This window comes from Drosophila serrata, unplaced genomic scaffold (genome assembly GCF_035046125.1).
Source record: "Drosophila serrata isolate PLE 108 unplaced genomic scaffold, ASM3504612v1 contig_30, whole genome shotgun sequence".
NCBI lineage: Eukaryota > Metazoa > Arthropoda > Insecta > Diptera > Drosophilidae > Drosophila > Drosophila serrata.
The window spans coordinates 75,992-96,082 of NW_028256928.1; the positions used below are offsets into that span (position 1 = coordinate 75,992).

The 20,091-nt window shown below is 40.8% G+C and overlaps 6 protein-coding genes across 7 annotated transcripts; 5 read left to right on the forward strand and 1 right to left on the reverse strand.

Moving 5' to 3' along the window:
- Positions 1-284: 284 nt before the first annotated feature.
- LOC110189040 (facilitated trehalose transporter Tret1) lies at positions 285-5,362 on the forward strand. 2 transcript variants are annotated; one of them, XM_086832313.1, is made up of 4 exons: positions 285-549; positions 3,416-3,585; positions 3,706-4,119; positions 4,300-5,362. In XM_086832313.1, exons 2-4 carry the CDS (start codon positions 3,444-3,446, stop codon positions 5,214-5,216), a joined length of 1,473 nt encoding a protein of 490 aa, XP_086688439.1. In that variant the 5' UTR covers positions 285-549; positions 3,416-3,443; the 3' UTR covers positions 5,217-5,362. The 2 variants fall into 2 exon arrangements, with proteins under 2 accessions (XP_086688439.1, XP_020814671.2); XM_020959012.2 differs by lacking the exon at positions 285-549 and adding an exon at positions 2,773-2,868.
- Positions 5,363-5,474: 112 nt separating this feature from the next.
- Positions 5,475-6,732, forward strand: LOC110191138 (uncharacterized). Its single transcript, XM_020961892.2, has one exon. The coding sequence runs from the start codon at positions 5,857-5,859 to the stop codon at positions 6,583-6,585; it is 729 nt and encodes a 242-aa protein (XP_020817551.2). The 5' UTR covers positions 5,475-5,856; the 3' UTR covers positions 6,586-6,732.
- A 951-nt stretch (positions 6,733-7,683) lies between these two features.
- Positions 7,684-8,877, forward strand: LOC110189572 (farnesol dehydrogenase-like). The gene is made up of 2 exons (XM_020959706.2): positions 7,684-8,325; positions 8,505-8,877. Exons 1-2 carry the CDS (start codon positions 7,753-7,755, stop codon positions 8,682-8,684), a joined length of 753 nt encoding a protein of 250 aa, XP_020815365.1. The 5' UTR covers positions 7,684-7,752; the 3' UTR covers positions 8,685-8,877.
- A 392-nt stretch (positions 8,878-9,269) lies between these two features.
- On the reverse strand, positions 9,270-15,408 carry disp (RND transporter family member dispatched). The gene is made up of 7 exons (XM_020959695.2): positions 14,835-15,408; positions 13,761-14,774; positions 13,605-13,696; positions 12,222-12,767; positions 11,526-12,164; positions 10,471-11,463; positions 9,270-10,409 (listed from the first exon to the last, which is right to left on the reverse strand). Exons 1-7 carry the CDS (start codon positions 14,988-14,990, stop codon positions 10,163-10,165), a joined length of 3,687 nt encoding a protein of 1,228 aa, XP_020815354.2. The 5' UTR covers positions 14,991-15,408; the 3' UTR covers positions 9,270-10,162.
- On the forward strand, positions 12,767-13,759 carry LOC110189581 (uncharacterized). Its single transcript, XM_020959718.2, has one exon. The coding sequence runs from the start codon at positions 12,853-12,855 to the stop codon at positions 13,582-13,584; it is 732 nt and encodes a 243-aa protein (XP_020815377.1). The 5' UTR covers positions 12,767-12,852; the 3' UTR covers positions 13,585-13,759.
- A 2,598-nt stretch (positions 15,409-18,006) lies between the features above and the next one.
- ECSIT (evolutionarily conserved signaling intermediate in Toll pathway, mitochondrial) lies at positions 18,007-19,369 on the forward strand. The gene has a single exon (XM_020961752.2). It carries the CDS (start codon positions 18,108-18,110, stop codon positions 19,350-19,352), a length of 1,245 nt encoding a protein of 414 aa, XP_020817411.1. The 5' UTR covers positions 18,007-18,107; the 3' UTR covers positions 19,353-19,369.
- The last annotated feature ends 722 nt before the right edge of the window (positions 19,370-20,091 follow it).

A 20,091-nucleotide genomic window follows, 5' to 3' on the forward strand; every position in this document is an offset into this window, starting at 1 on the left:
TTAAATTATTACAAAAGCGGAAGCTAACTTTGGATAAACGAATATGGGTAAATCAACTTGGCTATTGATCAAGAATATATATACATATTATATACATATTATATATATATGATTTTATTATTTAGTATTATTTTAAGTTTAACGCTTCTGTAATATAAATAACTTAGTTAACTCGCTTCGATTAACCTATGTATATTACGGAAGCTCGACTGTATTATGCTCTAGTTGGGCGATTGTGTGCGTGAGATTCCTCTATATTGTACAGGAAAGTATTATCTAGCTGTGCACTTGCGACTAAGCAGACTCTGCGAGTATAAATACGTCTGTCATAATTCCGCGGCTCAATTTTTTCAAGCCCAACACAAAAGCGTCAAAACACTCACGGACCGACATCATTTTAATTCCGGCCGCCCATCCAAACAGTTAGCTCTGATCTTCGTGCAGTCAGATACTAAATTAATTCTCACATTACCCGAACACCGCGACCTAGTCCTATCCGAGAGTGTTTCATTGATTACCCACTAATTGATAATTTCGGCTTCAAAATGGGTGAGTCGTCGGCCTACTTACAAAAGTGTTTGTTTTTTGATAGCCAATAATTGTTTACCCCGCTGCCGCCGAGTGCTGATAAATTGATCATCGAGTGTCGCCTTGAATTATTATAAATATCAAATATGTATAATTATATATTTGGCTGCTCTGATTAGGGCCTACACATAGCCATTATCGCACCTGACATGAGCATAGGTAGTGGCCCAATGCTTTCCCGAATGTAACCTAGTTACCAATTTTATTAGTTTCCATCTGATGTCGTAGCGATCGATCCACAAATTACTCTGCTGTGTATAAAGAGTTATTTCATTGGTTTTTACCAAAAAAAAAAAAGCATTTAAAGGATAATTGTGTGTTAAATCGAACGGTATGCTTAACATAAATTAAACATTTCTTGAAGTCTGGATATTTGAAAGCAGTTACAATTTGGCAAAACAAAATTTGGAGTGTTGTTGTGTTATTACAAAAAAACAATAATTAAATATTCAAAATTTTATCGCATTTCAAGAAAATTGAATATTACTTTTCCTGTGGAGTTCTATTATTGTTTTGTTCTGAGTCTAGAAAACCATTTGTAATTGTAATTGTAATTAGTAACAGACAATAAGCAAAAGGGTTGGTAATACCAACCCTTTCAGTTTATAAATGAAACTCTGTTGGTAAAGATTTTTTGATATATACTAAACTTATTTTTCCGATCCCCGTTTTCCCCACAAATTAGTTAAATATTGACGTTAACTACTATATTAAACAAACAATACGATCAAAACTTAGTAGCTTGACAAATAAGAGGTCCCCGTACGAAGCTTAGATAAGCCGCGGAAAATTTTAGACATTATTACGCTGATGGGTTAAGAAGTTTCAGATAACCTTAACGGGAAATTGTTTATAAACTGGGTTGTCCAAATTATTCCAAAAGCTTATAAAAATCCGGTCAAGATAAGTTTAAATAATCATATTGTAGGTGCTTCAACAATTTAATAGATTACAAAAATCTGTTTGAATTATTGCCCAAAACACAAACGTAGGAATTCGGTCAACAATGGCTATAAATTAATTCTACTATAATTTTCATTCACAAATTTAAGCAGGAAGTAATACATTTCTTTGAATGTCAAGAAAATGGTACAATGTTCCATGACTTTGCGTAACTATAAGAATAATTACCACCGATATTGATGTGAAGGATTATGCCATAAACATTGCACCAGGGGGGATCAGTTTAAAGTGTTTTATTAAATTCTGTTGAGTGCACAGGTGTTTCTTTCTGGCCTCCAACTTGTTGAGATACTTATTACCCTCCCCCCCCCCAAGCAGATATGACAATCGCTGCTGTTATGAGAGCCTTTCACACCCCCCTCGATGTGTCTCTGGGCCTATCCACAGTAATTGTGTCAACACCTTTGAAATGAAACTAACAAAATAATTCAAGGACACCAGCGCCAAAGTGCATCAGAAATTACTCAAGAATTATTAATCATAATCAAACTATATTTTACGCAATCGAAGAGGCTTTTGTTTTTGGTTGACCAATGTAAGACAGAGTGTGAGTGGATGAGGCCACTTATAGATTGCTGCTTGGTTTAAAACCCTTGGAAAACCGGCAATGCCTCCTATATGAGTTATATATTTAAACTTTAGTATACACTAGAAATACTAATTCTAGTATAGTTTTAAAAAAGGGTACAAAAATAAATAAAAATAAATAAAATTCAATGTAAAAATAAATCATATTATATATATTTTTGATATAACGAATGTGGTACAATCTCTATATTTTTTTCAAGTATATCAGGATGGAAGTGAGGTAGCAAGGCAGACGCCCTTTTGGCGGCGGGTCGGGAAAGCAAACAAATTGAGATTGGGGCACCGATTTCGCTGCAAGACCTTATCACATTACAACTGCAGGAATACTTACTATATGGGCCAGTTCAAGTGCAAAATGCACACAAATAGCTCAACTACGACCAAAACAACCGGCTCATCGTTGCAACAAAAATAAAACTAAGATGACAGAGAGAGAGTATCGATGGGAGGGAATCCAGCTCTATAGACTGTAAATGGGATTGCCATGGAATGGCAGGCGCTTCCCTGATAAGATAATGCACGTGTAAGAGAGCTCGTCAATTCGAGTATCAATGTGAGCATTATTATTGCCTGTGTATTGGCAGCCATATAAGGGGCAAAATCTTTAAATTCGCGCGATTCCGCGATCCGGACATCATTACAGTTCTCCAGTGAGACCCCAACGGCTTCATCGTTAATTAAGGATCCTATTCTCGTATAGGATTTACTTCGTTTTGAAGGATTTTTTCTGTAAGCGTGTGCAAAAAGTGAACAGCGAATTATATTCCATACCAGCATCAATCTGTTTAATATTCCTCCATTACCGTCGCGCTCTAATGATTGCATAAAATTGCGAAAAGTGTCAACCGCGATGATTACATGAACATTTACGGAAAACCAGCGATAGAAATTAATTTGTATTAGCTTTGTCAGTGGCGTAATTAATTTTATTTTGTACCTCATCGCGCTAAATAATTATAATTAATCTCTGCCGCCTCAGTATCTCGAAATGGGTGTTTAGATTCTCCCATCTAATGCCCTGATAACGTGATGGTTTTAAAATTAGTTGATATGGTGGCAAAGCTGCCAGTGAACCCAACTGAGTGGAACATTATTTGGCTTCCTTGCACATATGGTTGGCATGAGTCATGCTGTCCAAGAAACCGGGATGGGAATGCAGGGCCAAAGTTCTGGCCATTTGGACTTACAAGCGATTGAATTACAAATGGGGATAGCATCATTAATCCAAGTCAACTGAATCTCTAATGGGGAACTTTCGCTTTTCGACTGCTTACAGCTGCCACTGTACCCGCTACACCAGCCAGATGCCCTCACTAAGGGAAGAGGAGAACAGTGCCAAGTACTCCTATACGGAAGTCAGTACGTTTCAGATAAGCGAAAGAAGCACTCGAAATATGGCACCCGAGCCGGTCAAGTCGGGTCGTATTTTCCTAGCTGCCGTGGCAGGTGAGTTTTATGACTAGTTGAGACGTATATATAATTCCCTCAAACAAATAATTAATAAATAAACCTTTGAGTATCTTAAAAAGCTCACTATAATTTAAATTTCCATTTGTATTTCCTCAGCGAACTTAGCCGCCTTTGTGGTTGGCACCACCCTCGGCTGGACATCCCCTATTGGACCCAAGCTCAAGAGCGAGGACACCTCAGACTCCCCGTTGAGCAGACCCATAACTGCCGATGAAGATGCCTGGATCTCTTCTCTGATTGCCATCGGAGCACTGGTTGCCCCCTTTGTCGCCGGTCCGCTGGCAGATCGCATTGGTAGGAAGTGGGTGCTCCTGTCCAGCAGTCTCTTCTTTGTCTTGGCCTTTGGCTTGAATATGGTGGCCTCCGAAGTTTGGATACTCTATCTCTCCCGACTTGTCCAAGGTTTTGGCGTCGGATTTGTGATGACGGTGCAACCCATGTATGTGGGTGAAATTTCCACGGATAATGTACGCGGAGCCACCGGATCCCTGATGCAGCTCTTTATTGTGGGTAAGTTCGAATGCAAATAAAAATTAAATATAATGTACAATTGCTAGTATTTTTAAACTATAGTTTTTATACCTTTGAAAGGTATAAAAAGTATAGTCGGAGTCAGAGTTCCCGAAGTATTTTCCTGTTAAAGTTAAAAGAACTATAAACTTAATAATACATTTTCTCCTTTCTTTTCAGCTGGCATACTCTATGTATATGCAATTGGACCATATGTTTCTTACCAAGCTCTCCAGTGGTGCTGCATCGTGGTGCCTGTGGTGTTCGATGCTGTCTTCTATATGATGCCAGAAAGTCCGTATTTCTTTGCGGGCAAAGGACGAAAAACGGAGGCCCTTAAATCCCTGCAATTCCTTCGGGGTCAGAGTGCTGAGGGCGTGCACGATGAGATGGCCGAGATCCAGGCCAATGTGGAAGAGGCTATGGCCAGTAAAGGCACCATGATGGACCTGTTCAAGAATGCAGGCAACCGAAGGGCGTTGTTCATCTGCGCTGGTTTGATCTCCTTCCAGCAGCTTTCCGGCATCAATGTGGTGCTCTTCAATAGCCAGTCCATATTTGAAAGTGCCAATACCGGTCTGGATCCAGCAATTGCCACCATTATTATTGGATGCGTGCAGGTTGCCTCCTCTGGACTCACGCCCTTGGTGGCCGATCGTTTGGGCAGAAAGGTGATGCTGCTGACCTCCTCCAGTGTGATGTCCCTGGGACTGGCAGCCCTGGGATTCTTCTTCTATATGCAGTTGGTAAAGAACGACATCTCCAGTGTGTCTTGGATGCCAGTGCCGGCGCTGATCATCTACAACATAGTCTACTGCACTGGCTTTGGGCCTCTTCCCTGGGCGGTGCTTGGTGAGATGTTCCCGGCCAATATCAAGTCAGCGGCCTCCTCCCTGGTAGCCAGCACCTGTTGGACGCTGGGCTTCCTGGTCACCTATTTTTATCCCAGCCTCGATGCCCTCGGTTCCTACTACGCATTCTGGCTCTTTGGCGGCTGCATGGTGGTGGCCTTCTTCTTTGTCCTGTTCATTGTTATGGAGACGAAGGGTCTCAGCCTGCAGGAGATCCAGGATCGACTCAACGGAAAGCGGAACTAGGAAGCTGAGATTCTTGGTTTTCCAATTATCCGTGCGTTGATGTGCAAGTATTTTATTGGTTAGTTTTAAGTCTAAACTCAATTGTTACATATTCGCCTGTTAAAAGAAACTCTAGAAATAATAATAATGAAAACAATATAATTGAAGTAAAGAGTTTTTTACTGTTGAATAGTATTCGAAAGTGTGTGCCGAAATAAGCTCCCCTTTGGGTTTTAATTATATTACACGCATTTATAGTCCCAAAAATTACGTATACGCACTGGTGTAATTATACCCTTGCATGGTTTTATAACTTCAGTCAGAAACTTAAAACACCATGAAGGAATCATTTTCATTGAAATAATTATATACTTACATATATATAATATAAATTTATATATGCAATTAGCAATCCGGAATAATAGTAATCCAAAGAGCAGCAATATTAATCGACTTCTAGAGAAAGCCTTAGAGTATGCTATAAAATATGGTCTTAATACCTGACACGTAAGTAAAAATGTGTATTTATTTTTTTAGTTTGTAGAGATGTTTTATTGTATCGTACTATCATGCAGGAAAATATCAAAACTTACTATGGCTCATTGGCTTTGTTTGGAAACACTAAACACATAACATTGAACATATTACAAAACCATACAAAATGGCGCAGAAAACAAAAGAGGCCATGTTGGCCGAAATGGATTTGATCTTCATGAATGATATACTACCCGCATGCCTCAAGAATAAAACCACCAGCCAGGTGGTCTACAAGGATCACACGGCTGACATGAAGCGAACCGTTCCGGCATTCCGAAAACAAACAGATGCATCCCTCATCTCCGGTCATTACGCCAACAATCTGAAGGTCGATGGGTTGGAGGTGAAGACCCGGACATGGCCACGATCCATGGACTGGCGCGAGGAGTATAAACAGTTTGTCAAGCGGAATAAGTGGTGCAATGAGGAGATATACAAACTCATCTTTGTGAATCCGCCAGTTCGCTACGAACAGATCAAAGAATACCTCAGGGACTTGCTTAGAACAACCTATATGTCCGATTACTCTCCACACTATTATGTGTCCCTTAAGGCTCGGCGTAATGACGACTCGGGGACTGTCATCGATCCCGATAGCATTGACTACCAGACGACCTATGGCAACTATCACAATCGCATTCAGGAAATGGATCCCTTCAAGGCCTTTATCAACGAGGAACCAAAGCCGAAGGATCTCACCTTGGGAGAGTTTGAGAGGGAAATGCGTAAACTGTTCACCAAGTACAATCTGACCACATACTATGAGGAGTATTGCCTACCGGCATTGATAAAGGCCAAGGATGGTATAATGCCATCGGGACCCATCGATCGTTACACATTACGCAGGGTGTAAGCTGGATTTTCAGCAAGTTACCTCCGTTCACAGTTCATAACTAGGACAATGCAAGTGAATAATGGTGTCTCTATAAAGCACTTGTGTATCTTAATAAAATTTTCACAGTTAAACTCGTTAAACAATAAAGCATAATAATACCCCAAACGAACAGTAGTTTACAAGGCAATGCACCATTTATGAGTCTACGCTGATATGAAGTATATTTGCCAATCCGTTCCTTTGTTTCTATCTTTCAGCTATGGGCTATAATCTATAAACATTTCAATACATTTCCATTTCATTAAATCAAATAGTGAACAGAAGATTCTTGTTGTGTATTCCCCAATTAATTCTAAATAAGAGATGTTGTGTCTTATATAAAATACTATTAGCATGACCAGCCAGTTTTGCTATGCAATCAAAAAAGCTCTCTCTTTCTCTTTACTTGGGCAAACAAAGTATTGAAGTCAATTGGCTGAGATAATATTGAAACAAAAAGCTAACTGAAACCGGCAGGCAAACATTTTAATATATTCAAATATGCTATTGTTTACTAATAATCAGTTCTATACAAATTGTATATAGTAAGCCTATAGTCTATAAATAAAAAGGTAATGGATAATAGACTTTAATTAATAACTTTCTTCAAATAGTGTTTCTTAAACTTAAGTAATAAAATATAATAACCCTGCAATATAAATGGAAAATTAAAACATAGTTTACTGATAAACATTGACAAAGGTTGTGAAATTGCATAATAAATTGAGGTGGGCCAATAAACTAACTAATTTGATAATATTATAAAGTAAGTAGTTCAAAAAGTAAAAAAAAAATTTAATTTAATTTAACAAATTTAAAGAGAAATATAATCAAATAGTATGTGTATGAAAAAATACAAACAGATTTTATTCAGATTAAACTACTCGAAGCTTCTGCGTATCGCGGTTACTATTCTCTTCGCATTGTGACTTGTAGAATCGATAGGAAAAATATATACAAACATGATTGAGCAGTTTTGATCAGTGTTATGGAAACCGGACTCTCTTAAGCGAAAGCTTTTCGAGAAAAAAAGCTACCTTACCCTATAAAACAAAGAAAAGTCTGGAGCAGAGAGCTCAGTTAAACTGGAAATATTCAACTAAACGGTTGTTCGTGAAAATAGTACCTAATCATAATATCAAAAAAATGGATCGCTGGACGAATCGTGTTGCTGTTGTTACGGGTGCCAGCTCTGGGATCGGATCGGCTTGCTGCAAGGATCTGGTGGCGAAGGGCATGGTCGTCGTAGGACTCGCTCGTCGCGAGGAGCGTTTGAAGCAGCTGAAGGAATCTCTGCCAGCAGATCAGCAGGCACGCTTCCATGGCCGCAAGTGTGACGTCAGCGTGGAGAAGCAAGTGGTCGATGCCTTCGCCTGGGTGGATGAAACCCTTGGAGGAGCAGATGTCTTGGTAAACAACGCCGGCATTATCAGGCCTTCCATGATTACCGATGCCGACAATGCTGCTGATATGCGAGCCATCCTGGACACCAATGTCCTGGGATTCGTTTGGTGTGCCCGTGAGGCCTTCCGGTCACAGCAGAAGCGGAATGTCACTGACGGTCATGTAGTGGTCATCAACAGTGTGCTGGGCCATAAAATTCCCACAATGCCGGGCTTTAATTTTAAGATGTACGCCCCCTCAAAGTACGCTGTGACCGCTTTGACAGAGGTCCTGCGACTGGAGTTCCAGCAGAAGAAGACTCAGACCAAGATCACAGTAAGTTTGCAGAAGGTCTTTTTCCTATTCACTTTGATAAAGAAATGTAGATAGTGAGTAGGCTATTCATATAGTACGTAATCACCGATCCTTATCTTTTTGGATCACTAATACATGATACAGAATATAATGATAATGCTGGGTCACTTATCATTTCATAATTATTTTTCTATTCATAGAGCATTAGTCCCGGAGCTGTCGATACCGAGAGCTTTGATGAAAAACTTAAAGAAGCTATGCCGAATTTCCCCATGCTACGGGCTGAGGATATAGCCGATGCTGTCTCTTACTGCATCCAGACTCCTCCAAATGTCCAGATCCATGAGCTGACCATTAAACCCATTGGAGAATCATTCTAATCGATGCATTTGTTAATGAAATTGGACATTTCAAGATCTTCTAAAGGGGGACCAGCACCATCAAGTGCCGCAAATAAAAGAAATACTATCGATTGAAGTATTGGATACCCAAAGGCCTGGCATCTTGTAAAACAAATAAACCCAGCATGTGGTTAGTTGAGTGCAAATAAATAAACAAATTTCCCTAACAATATTCGAGTAGTCTTAGTTTTATATTACATTAATGGTTCAGCGAAAAAGCTAAAGCTTGAAAAACTTTGCAGTCCAATTATTCCAGGGAACCATTTCGCGAAGGTTTCCCATTTTTAACTTCACATATTTGTATTAATTATACGGTGGCCTTCTGGCTATTGAGGGTTTATAATATTCATATATACATATATGTATGTATAATATACAAATAACACACTTTCCAGTTCAAAAATAAATATGTTTTAATAATTGTAAAATAATATGCTACACTAAGATCATTGAAAAATTATAATTTGCATTCTTTATAAGCTGTCCTCTGGTCCTCTAGCTTTGATCATCTATGTATATATGTTATAAAATGCTCACAATTCCCAAAAATATATATCCGAGTAGTGGCTTTACAAGTAACATTTATTAAATCACTTAAACACATACATATCTTTAATATAGGAAGTACAGGGCCTTTTAGTTGTAGTTAATTACAATACGTCATGGGTTTATCGGGGTATATATAACATTTTGTCTGTATAAACACCGATTTCTTAAGTTTCTCACCTTCTGTATCACAGTTACATGGTTATTACAAACGTGAGTGCGTGTATGTTTGTTGGTTTTTTTGTGTGTATTAAACGCATTCAACTAGGATAGAAAACACATGCATTTGCACCAGTAAACACAACATCTGTATGCATACATAACTCCGATCATATAGAACTAGCATATAAAGTAACTACATCTGTTGCTGGTGCCAAGAATCCGGCCCAACTTAACATCTAATAAAAACCAGAGTATAAATATAGTTTTGATTACAGTTTTGAGTACGTAACCAGCGTTGAAACGTTTTCTTTTGGCTAAAAACTAATAATACCTTCATCGTACAGTTACCCAGTGGTACCTCCGCTAATTGCTTCAGTTTACAAATTGTATTCACTTTGCCAGAGCGAGCATCCAGCGGGCAATAACCAATTAGTAAAAGCATATTGCGCAGCCGTCTAAAGTCTTTTGAAAATAGCACACTAAGGAGAAGTTTACACGTTACGTTTTCGTTTTTTGCTTAGGTCTACCAAGTACATATATATGTAACTCTAGAATATATTCATGTAGAGTCCACACTATATCCCTAAAACTATATATATGCGGACACACGTGTCATTTGTATATAAGTTTATATATATAAATATATATCTTGGGGGATGGCAGGCTTCAGAAGAGCCTCCATACTCTGTATATAAAAATGCACTAGCAACACAACTGGCATCGCCCGATGGGCGGCAATAGTAACTAACTCACTTTGATGTAGACGGATACGTTTGATATTTGCACCCGCTGCTGCCGCCCAGTGTCTGGAACGAGTGCTCGTAGTCCCTTGGCAGCGAGGAGAGGGCATGGGCGCCTTCGGTGCCCGAAATAGTTTTGATTAAACTATTTGAATTCAAGGATTCCAGCTCGTGTGTCTCCGAGCTGGCCAGTTCCACAATGGCCGAGCTGGTGGGAGTCAGTAGCTGCTCGCTGGCGATCACTTGACTGGGTTTGCTTTAAATTAAAATGTATAATTAATTTAAATATTGTGTAAGGAGTAATTCATTACTATTACCGCTCGTAGAACTTGCTGCCGGCACTGTTCCGGTGGCTGCTAATCAAGGGCCAATTGAGCTCCAGGAATCCGTGCTGTGGTCCGGCCACCCTCAGCAGGCTCATCAGGAAGAAGGTGGCGTAAAACCAACTAACGATCATGACCACCACCAGAAAGACGCCAATCTGTATGTAAGGCAGGATATTGGAAGCCATCATAATGCCACCAGCCAGTCCCGTAGTTGCAGCCGCCATCACCGTGGGTCCTATGATCCGAGACAGTACGAACTGGGTGGCTGCTAATCGATCCTTTACCGGCGACATCCGGTAATGAATGCCGTAGTGCAGGCTAAAGTCCACCGCCAGTCCAATGGCCGTGCTCACCGCAATACTCTCTAGAATATTGAGCTGCCACCCCAGCAGAATGAGCACGGCAACGGTGTTGAAGATACTCAAGGAGACGGTTAGAACGGCGTATATGGAGATTAGGATATTGACCGTAAAGCATAGCAGAACGACGAGCGATGCAGCCATGGCCAAACAAATGGCAATCAGGGTGTCGTGTGACAGTGTGTCCTGCACATTGTAGAATTTCAGGTCACTGGTAAACCATCCACCCTGAAGTTCCGTAGGTGCCGTGGCCAACTGCTCCTGAAACCAGGTCTCAACGGACTCGAAAAAATCCTTAATATTGATGTAGATGGTGCTGTAAGCCTCATTCGACTCGAACTCGATGACCAAGGCTTTTACCACCAGCGGGGTCGACGACGATAAATAGTTGGTGTACTCTGCACTTTCGTTTCCACCGATCATACCTGGGTAATCTTCAAAATGCGCTCGTAAAGGAGATTCGGCAAACTTTGGGCCAGCGACACCGGGTCGGAAAAATGTTGTATCATACATATTGGCGACGCTCTGTGGCAGGCAATACTCGAAGATGTGCGGATCAAAGGGGAACTGGGCATCGCAGCAGGGCGAGCGATCTTTCCGTGTTATGTCCATGTCGTCAATGCATCTGAAATACAAAACATGTGATCTGTAAGAATAATAATATAAATTTTAAATTTCCTTCCTTACCTGCGCTTCATGAAATCTATTAGATTCTCGATAAAGCAATTGGGAAGCAACAACCCCAAGGTCTCTTTGTAGAAGGGCTGTTGCCGCACACTCTGGCAAAAGTTAAGGATCCAGAGCTGCGCCGCCTTGCTGGATATATTAAAATTATTGTCGTAGTGTAAGCTTCCATAGGAGTTGGGATTCGTGTAGTCGCCATCGTCCACCGCTTGGATGCCCCACACGAAGTGCATAGGCATCTTGAAATTCTCGTACGCCTGCAATGGTTTTTCGAACCAAAACTGCTGTTTGAGACTTGAATATATCTCGAATGGATGTCGGGCAACGAAGAGCTGAAAATGCGATTTCTCCGGCAACTGCAGTCCTGGATACCAGAACACAATGACGGCGCTGGACGCGCCCAGAGCGCCGAAGACTAGTAACCACAGATAGGCATAGTTCAAGATACTGTGCGTTATGCACTCCTCGAACAATTGACAGAATCGGTTAATTGACTTCTTGCTGGCATGGATCAGTTTTTGCGCAATTGGACGGCGGCACGACATCCGGGTGGCAAAGAGCCGTTCCATGATGGAAACCGAAGCCGGCAGCCAGGTGATCATAAGCACGTAGTTCGTCACCACAACCGTTCCTGCAAAGATCCTGAAATTGTACACACTATTTTAGTTTCTATACAGACTTTATAAATTAAAAACTTACCCGAAACATTTTATGGCCGTTATGGAGCTGCTGTAGGAGGCGTAAAAGGCGCCAGCGGTGGTCAGGGAAGTCACGAACATAGAAGCAGCAGCATGTCGCATGGTGAGTGCCATAATGTTCTCCAAAGACTCCGTGTGATCACTGTGCTCCAGATGCGTAGGCAGAGCACTCTGAGCTTGAGAAGATAAGGTGCATCGATTGCTAAACCTCTCGGCGAGCACACATTGCCAGATTTTCAAAAACAGAAATACATCATCGGCGCCAATGCCTATTATCACCACAACAGCCAGCAGGTTCATGTATGGGAAAAAGGCGAACTCAAAGACAATGGCATAGAAAAAGTATGCCAATCCCAGCGAGAAACAAATGGCAATGCAGGACATACACGTAATGAATGCCGATCCGGTGTACAACCAAACGCTGGCCATGACGAAAGCTCCACCCAGGGAAACGAGCCACACATCCGACATCAACAGCTCGTTAAATAACTCATTCTCCAGGCCCAAATCCATGGCAATGACTTCCACTAGCTCGTTGCTCAGTCCCCTGAGAAATTAGTCAAATATATAAAGTCAATTGGAAAGCAAATAACAAATTAATAAACTCAAAAAAAGTTAAATAATATATAAAAATGGACAAACCGCAGATGTCCCACAAAGATGAGGATTTAAAGAATGTGGATGGGCTTATCATGGATGACATATTGCCGCAAAAAATAAAGTACCTTAGTACCACAAGAGCAGACTACGTCGACCATACGGGCGTTGCTGTTTATAACCCCCAAATTAGGCAGACACAAATGGATCCCTCTCTAATAACTGGCCACTTTGCGAACAATTTAAAGATCTCTGGGGTCGAGGATAAGACAAAGACATGGCCGCAATCCATGGATTGGCGCGAAGAGTACGCCCAGTTCGTCAAACGCAACAAGTGGTGCAATGAGAAGATCTACAAGCTTTTCTTTGTCTGTCCGCCTGTTGACTACCACCTACTACAGAACTATTTCAAGGACTTGCGCAAGACGATCTACATGTACGATTACTCTCCAGATGATTACGCATCGAAAGTAAGTCAGAAACAAAAGACGATGACAGGAATTACATTTGAAGGGGACTATCTTACCACCTATGGATGCTACTATAATCGCTTGCAGGAAATTGAATCTCTTAGGAGCGCCTGCTACCCTTCCAACCGTGTGAAGGACATGACGCTAGATACTTTCTCCACTAATATGCGTAAGCTCTTTACCAAGTACAACGCGACAACGTATTTTGACGAAATTTGCAAACCGGCTCTGCTGAAGGCCAAGAACGGAATAATGCCATCGGGACCTATTGATCGTTATCAATTTCGCAAGTATTAAGCCGGAACCTGCGTACTTACACCTCCTCCCATTCGTGGAACAGTGGCAGGACGCGGTTGGATTGCGCCACAGGCACAAATATCATGGCGTACTTCAAGTAAACGTTGGAGTCCTACAAAAACAGATTTTATGTATATGAAATTAAGAAGGTACAAATAAACATGCTAATTACTTACATTGGATTTCATAAAACTAAAATCGGTGAGGAAGTTCAACACGTTGAATACGATGTTGTGACGCTTACACTCCTCGGGCGCCCTACAAGACGGGATCTCGTTGCAATGGTTGTCCATTTTCAGGTCATGGAAGTACTCATAGCAGACGGTGAGCAGCACCTGCAGATAGGTAACGTCCTCGACGGTGAGGTCGAAGCAGGAACTCTTATTCGCCAGCATGGCGGCATAGTTGGGCAATGACCACGGCCGACAGCAGTCGGTGGTGAGCATTTCCGGCTCGCAGAAAGCCCGATAGCTGGGTACCTCCGTGATCTGGTCTTGCAGCTGGCACATCGCCAACAGGCCGTTTAAGTCAAACAGCGAATCGGTTCCATTGGGGCCGATTCGATGCACTACGAAATGGGAGTACTCCTTGCGTGGCGATGAGTCGCAGAAGAAGCCCTCAATGGGCTGGCGGCGATGTGAATCCACCCAACTATCGGTGGGCAAAGTAGCGGCTTGTTTAAGCAGTCTCCAAGTGCTTTTCTTGGTCTGCACTCGCTCTCGATGCTCTTCCTCATCCACCGACGTGGTATTGTGACCATACTCAATCGGCTCGGTACGCCGAGTGGGCTCCAGGGACGAGGAGGAGGCGCTATCGTTGGTAATCTCGTAGTCTCGGAATACTCCGCTGTCACCCATCCATGTGTCCCTGTCTAGATCTGCGACCGGAGGACTTGTGGCCTTCAATCGCTTTTTGAACTGCATCATTTTCTGAGTCACGACGTCGTGGTGCTCGTGATTGCTTTGATTCTGATCCTTGCGTCGCTTATTCTTGCCTCTGTTTTTCTGTTTGTTCCGGTGTCGCTTATGATTCGGATGTTGTCTGGTCTCCCCGAGTCCCTGCTCCACACGACGCTTCTCCCACAGATCTGAGGGATTTGAGAAAAGCACTCCATGGTGGTCGGTCTCCTGTCGTAGGTTGTACCACGATGTCAAGCGTTTGCCTATCTTTGTGCCGCGCGTCTCGAAGCCCTGAAATATATGTTTTTAAGATTATAATGACATAAAATTAAACATGTCGGTTTTATGTACCAAGGTGGGATCGCTGAAGTCTGGCAGCTTGTTTAGGATGAGGGCCACTATGATGCAGGCGACACAGTAGACGGCAATGGAGACGACCACCAGGTATGGGCGCCTGGCCAGAACATGGTAGTACCAGTTCATTTTCTCCGAATCGAAGCACAACATGACGGCAGCTAAGTATAATTTCCCAATCCTCTTATCCAGTCATTGTTGTCCCGTACTCCCATCAGTGCATCCTTGGCGTTCTCTGGATGGCTGCCTCAAATAACCTTGAACTGGTCTGGGGCGCTCCTTGGGACCGTGCCAAAATTGCTATTGTTTTGCTTTTGTTATAGATACTGGCTGCAGCTGCTGACGGCCAGCTTTTTCGCAGCTCAGCTTAGTTCCACTTGTTGAATTCCATTTTCCTGCGAGTGGGCTACCGTGCAGTTAAATCAGGGTACTTGGAATTAACAAAATCAAATAAAAGAAAAACAATCAAAAACTACGCGAATAAGAATAACGCAGAGACGGTGAAATAACAACAAAAAAGCAGCAAAGGATACAGTTGTGTGCCAGTGCTGAACAATGTCGCTATCAGTGCGGGCTTAACAGCGAGAAAATAGCTGTTTCTGTTGAAAAATCCCTAATATGTGAGAATAGGATTATTGGTTAAATAATATCTTTTGAATTTATATTAGTTAATTTTTAAAATTATAATTATTTTGTTTTAAATAAATAACGAAGAATAATTACAAAAAAACAGAAAAGGAAACTAACTTCGACGTGCAGTATCAAGTCACCTATTATATTAAGAGTTTTACAATTTTACTTTCACAGTTCGGCTTATCCTCTAAATTCATTATAGTTTTATATGATATGTATATTCATCCGATTTTCATAAAATTAAAACCGAAATTCTAAAATAATACAAAATGACTATATCTCAAATTGGATGAAAATTTGTTGAAAAAGTTATAATTTTTTAGAATATTAATTTATCAGCTATATGATATGGTATTCCGATCCAAAATTGTAAGGCTTATAACTTCGATTTACGAACACGGGCACATATGCACGGTATATAGGCTTACTAGGGGAAGATTAACTAATATTTAGGGGCTGATAGCTAAGGCGCGAACTATGAAAATGGAACCAGATGGGAACCAGCAGAGAACCACTCACTGAACTAGCCATGGAACCATGTTAAGAAAAATACTAAATTAAATAGAAAATGACAAATTGTGGAATAAAACATTAAGAAAAGTGACTGCCCAATAAATGGAAAAGCCATTCAAAACAATTTGGTGCGATGTTTAGCTAAATCAGGGAAAGATTATTTTACTATATACCACGGCGGAATTTTATGCCCCTCCCCCAGAAGCAAAATCGACGCAAACTTTTACAAAAATCTTACGCCCTTAAATGAACGCGTGCAAGCTTGCACGGTATCTCAAACGATAGGGAAATATAGTCTATTCAAAATAAATCTCTATTAAATCTAACCCAAAGATTTTTAGAAATTAGCGCTTTCTTTTTCCGATCTCATTCACAAACACTGGCTTCATATCGATAGGGACGCCTCCCACAACCTATCGATAAGTAGCCCGTCCGAAAATATTCTTATTGACCATTTAAACAATTGTATAAAATATGCATGTCCCATAAATGGAATTGACATTCCAAGCATTTTGGTAGATGTTTCATCAAAATCCGTTCAGCCGTTCAAGAGAAAACATTCCTTTTTCATTTATTTCCATAAATGTTATTTCGAAGAATAAATATATCTGGCAGCACTGTCTGCCTAAAATTAAGTCAATTTGACTTAAACTTTATATTAAAACTTATGCATGCTAAAGATCGTACCATTAACGGGATCTCTATTCTGAACATTTTGATCCACGTTTCGTCTAAATCCGTTCAGTCGTTCATAAGAAATCTCGGCTTTTTCATTTATTTCCATTTATGTGACAGCAAAGAATAAATATATCCCGCAGCCCTGCCTGCCTAAAAACCAAGAAAACTTGATTTAAATTTTATGGTTAAACTTTTGCAAAAGGAAGACTGTCCCATAGACGGCATCGCAGTTCTGGACATTTTGATCTATGTTTCCTCAAAATCCGTTCAGTAGCTAATGAGAAATCCCGACTTTTTCATTTATTCAGTTGGGTACCAGGGGTGCACAGTCATGCCTCCTTAGTATACAAATTAGTAATTCAAATGCTAATTTCTCCAAAACGACTGAACGGATTTCGATGAAACACATACCGAATTGCTTAGAATAACGATATCATTTATTGGGCAGACTATTAAATGTTATTTCGAAAATTTGCTTCTCAAATCTGGTGCTTGAATGCTCTTGCTTTGTTATATGATTTCAGGTCAAAAATTTCCAAAACAGTGAATAAATTATTTCCGACCCTATAAAATATATATATTCTTGATCAGCATCAACAGCCGAGTCTATCTAGCCATGTCCATCTGTCTGGAGTCACTTCCCTTAATGTTTTATTCAACAAATTGCTATTTTTATTTAATTTAGTATTTTTCTTAACATGGTTCCATGGTCTGGTTCATCGAGTGGCTCTCTGCTGGTTCCCATCTGGTTCCATTTTCATAGTACGCGACTTAGATATCAGCCCAAATACAATACCCACTGTTATTCGATTTTCTCAAAATCTGACGGTTAAAAACAATTGAAATTTTCTCAAAATATTCCTTAATCTTCTCCTAGTAAGCCTATACACCGTGCATATGTGCACGCGTTCGTAAATCGAAGATATATGCCTTACAATTTTGGATGCCCCATTTTGTATGGAGTCGACCCGAGGTTAGATCACTGTTATTTGATTTGATCAAAAACTGACGGTTTGAAGAAATTGAAACTTGGTAGGGTAAAACTAAAATAAATGACCTTTATTTTGGCGTATCCGAGATATTAAGAAGTCCGTGAAAACACGATTTTTCACATGGTTTTTTGTAATATATCCAACTGTCAAATACTTTCAAACCCAGTAAAAACAATAGTAAATTTATTTTTTAGCAACTTTAGCAACAACTTTATTTTATTCGAATTAATTAAAATTAAAGATCCCCTTCCATATTCCCACCGTTCCTTTTCGACGCTAATTTGACGGACATATAAGGGAAGCAATTTAAAAAAATATACCTGACTCCAGGCACTTGTCAGCACTGTCAGTTCTCAAAAGGTGTTGCAAAACGCGAACTAGTTCCACTGAACGGAACCTGAATGTTTTGTAATCGTATTTACAAATAGTTTAAACTTAATTTTATTAATAAGAAATGCTGCGACGTGCGCAGTGCTTGCTAAGGCTGCACAGCCATGGACGCCAGTCAGTTGCCACCATCACCCGCCATCGAAGCTACTCGACGGATGAGGCTAATCCGAAAGAGAACCCGAAGGCGAATCCCAATCACAGGGCACAGAAACCGGCGAAAAACTTGCCGGCTGTGAGGAATCCATTCGCTGCAGCGCAGGATAGGACGAAGAACACCTATCTCACCATGGTGGAGATATTTCAGGAGCGCGATGTTCACCGTCGCAACCATGTGGAGTTCATCTATGCGGCCCTCAAAAATATGGCTGACTTCGGAGTGGAACGGGATCTGGAGGTTTATAAGGCCTTGATTAACGTAATGCCAAAGGGCAAGTTTATACCCACCAACCTTTTCCAAGCGGAGTTCATGCACTATCCCAAGCAGCAGCAGTGCATCATTGATCTCTTGGAGCAGATGGAGGATTTCGGTGTGATGCCGGACTACGAGATGGAAGCGATGCTTCTCAATGTGTTCGGCAGGCAGGGACACCCTCTTCGAAAGTACTGGCGCATGATGTACTGGATGCCCAAGTTCAAGAACCTATCACCATGGCCACTGCCCGATCCAGTGCCGGACGATACGCTGGAAATTGCTAAACTGGCAGTGGAGCGTATGTGCACGGTCGATCTGCGGTCGAAGGTGACTGTGTTTCAGACGAGCGAATTGAAGGACGCCATCGACGACACGTGGATAGTCAGCGGAATGAGTGCGGAGCAGGAGAAACTGCTGCGGGAACACTCCCGCCAAAAGGCTCTGTATATTGAGGGACCCTTTCACATATGGTTAAGAAATCGCCGCATCAACTACTTCACCTTGCGCGCCGATCCGGATACCCAGTTTCTGGCTCAGCTGGATGAACGACAATTGGATGACGATGATGTGTCCAACATTGAGGTTCCGACCTTTGGGCGCGCTCCTCCAAGACGGCACAATCAGCTGGGGAAACTGCGTTCCGTGCATCAGCAAGACGATGGCACGATTTTAGCGATCTGCGCCACTGGTACCTCCACTAAAGATTCTCTGCTCTCATGGATTCGCTTGCTAGAGACCAATGGCAATTCGTCGATTGGAGAAGTACCCGTGCTCTTCCGGTTTACATCAACAGTGCCTGCCAAGGCAGAGGAGATTGAAGGACCAGCCAGTGTACCAGCTACAAGCAATGCCAGAAGTAGTCAAGATGAACCACCACCAAGCAGCAGAAGGGAATAAATGAATTGTTGAAGAAATATCTCGGTTTGTGTTTACTGAGTAATGGGTATAGCAGTAGTATTACAAGCCAGAGGTAGACAACTAAAGCCTTCCAGGGTATTATAATTTCAGTCAAAAGCTTGTAACATTTGAACGAGTCATTTCCGATCCTATAAACCATATATATTCTTGATCACCATCAACAGTCGAGTTGATCTTGCTATGTTCGAGAAAAATTAATTTTTTTTAAATTTGCTCAATTTTTAAGGTATAATATTTAGAAATGTGAATTTTGAAAAAATTGATAAAAATTTGAATTTTTTAAAATTTTCAATTGAGTATGCAGATTTTTTAACCCAATAAAAACTAGCTTGGGAAAACTTACCAAATTAAAATGAATGATTTTTTGACTTAGTTATTAGGTGTTTTAGGCTTTGATTTGTGTAACAAATTTTCATATACATATATTGATAAATATCGACTCAAAGAAAGGTATAACTTTACTTTAGTTTAATGTGATTAGAAAAACCCATTCTTGATCAGCATAAACAGCCGAATCAATCTAGCTATGTCCGACGAAAATTAAATTTTTTAAAAATATGTAATTTTGAAAAATTGATAAAAATTTACAAATTCAAAATTGAGTAGCAAAATTTTATCAACCTTTTAAAAACTAGCATAGGAAAGCTTTCCGAATTAAAATTAATGCATTTTTGGCTTAGTTATGAGTTTTATAAACTTGTCGAAAAAAAAGTGTTAT

Excerpts from the sequence above, each read along its gene's own strand:
- LOC110189040 (XM_086832313.1), top strand. The coding sequence starts at position 3,444 with ATGCCCTCACTAAGGGAAGAGGAGAACAGTGCCAAGTACTCCTATACG. Across the intron at positions 3,586-3,705 it reads TTTCCTAGCTGCCGTGGCAG|CGAACTTAGCCGCCTTTGTG; the intron begins GTGAGTTTTATG and ends GTATTTCCTCAG. Across the intron at positions 4,120-4,299 it reads GATGCAGCTCTTTATTGTGG|CTGGCATACTCTATGTATAT; the intron begins GTAAGTTCGAAT and ends CTTTCTTTTCAG.
- LOC110191138 (XM_020961892.2), top strand. The coding sequence starts at position 5,857 with ATGGCGCAGAAAACAAAAGAGGCCATGTTGGCCGAAATGGATTTGATC.
- LOC110189572 (XM_020959706.2), top strand. The coding sequence starts at position 7,753 with ATGGATCGCTGGACGAATCGTGTTGCTGTTGTTACGGGTGCCAGCTCT. Across the intron at positions 8,326-8,504 it reads AGACTCAGACCAAGATCACA|AGCATTAGTCCCGGAGCTGT; the intron begins GTAAGTTTGCAG and ends TTCTATTCATAG.
- LOC110189581 (XM_020959718.2), top strand. The coding sequence starts at position 12,853 with ATGGACAAACCGCAGATGTCCCACAAAGATGAGGATTTAAAGAATGTG.
- disp (XM_020959695.2), bottom strand. The coding sequence starts at position 14,990 with ATGTTGTGCTTCGATTCGGAGAAAATGAACTGGTACTACCATGTTCTG. Across the intron at positions 13,697-13,760 it reads TTAGTTTTATGAAATCCAAT|GACTCCAACGTTTACTTGAA; the intron begins GTAAGTAATTAG and ends CTGTTTTTGTAG. Across the intron at positions 11,464-11,525 it reads ATAGATTTCATGAAGCGCAG|ATGCATTGACGACATGGACA; the intron begins GTAAGGAAGGAA and ends TTTGTATTTCAG.
- ECSIT (XM_020961752.2), top strand. The coding sequence starts at position 18,108 with ATGCTGCGACGTGCGCAGTGCTTGCTAAGGCTGCACAGCCATGGACGC.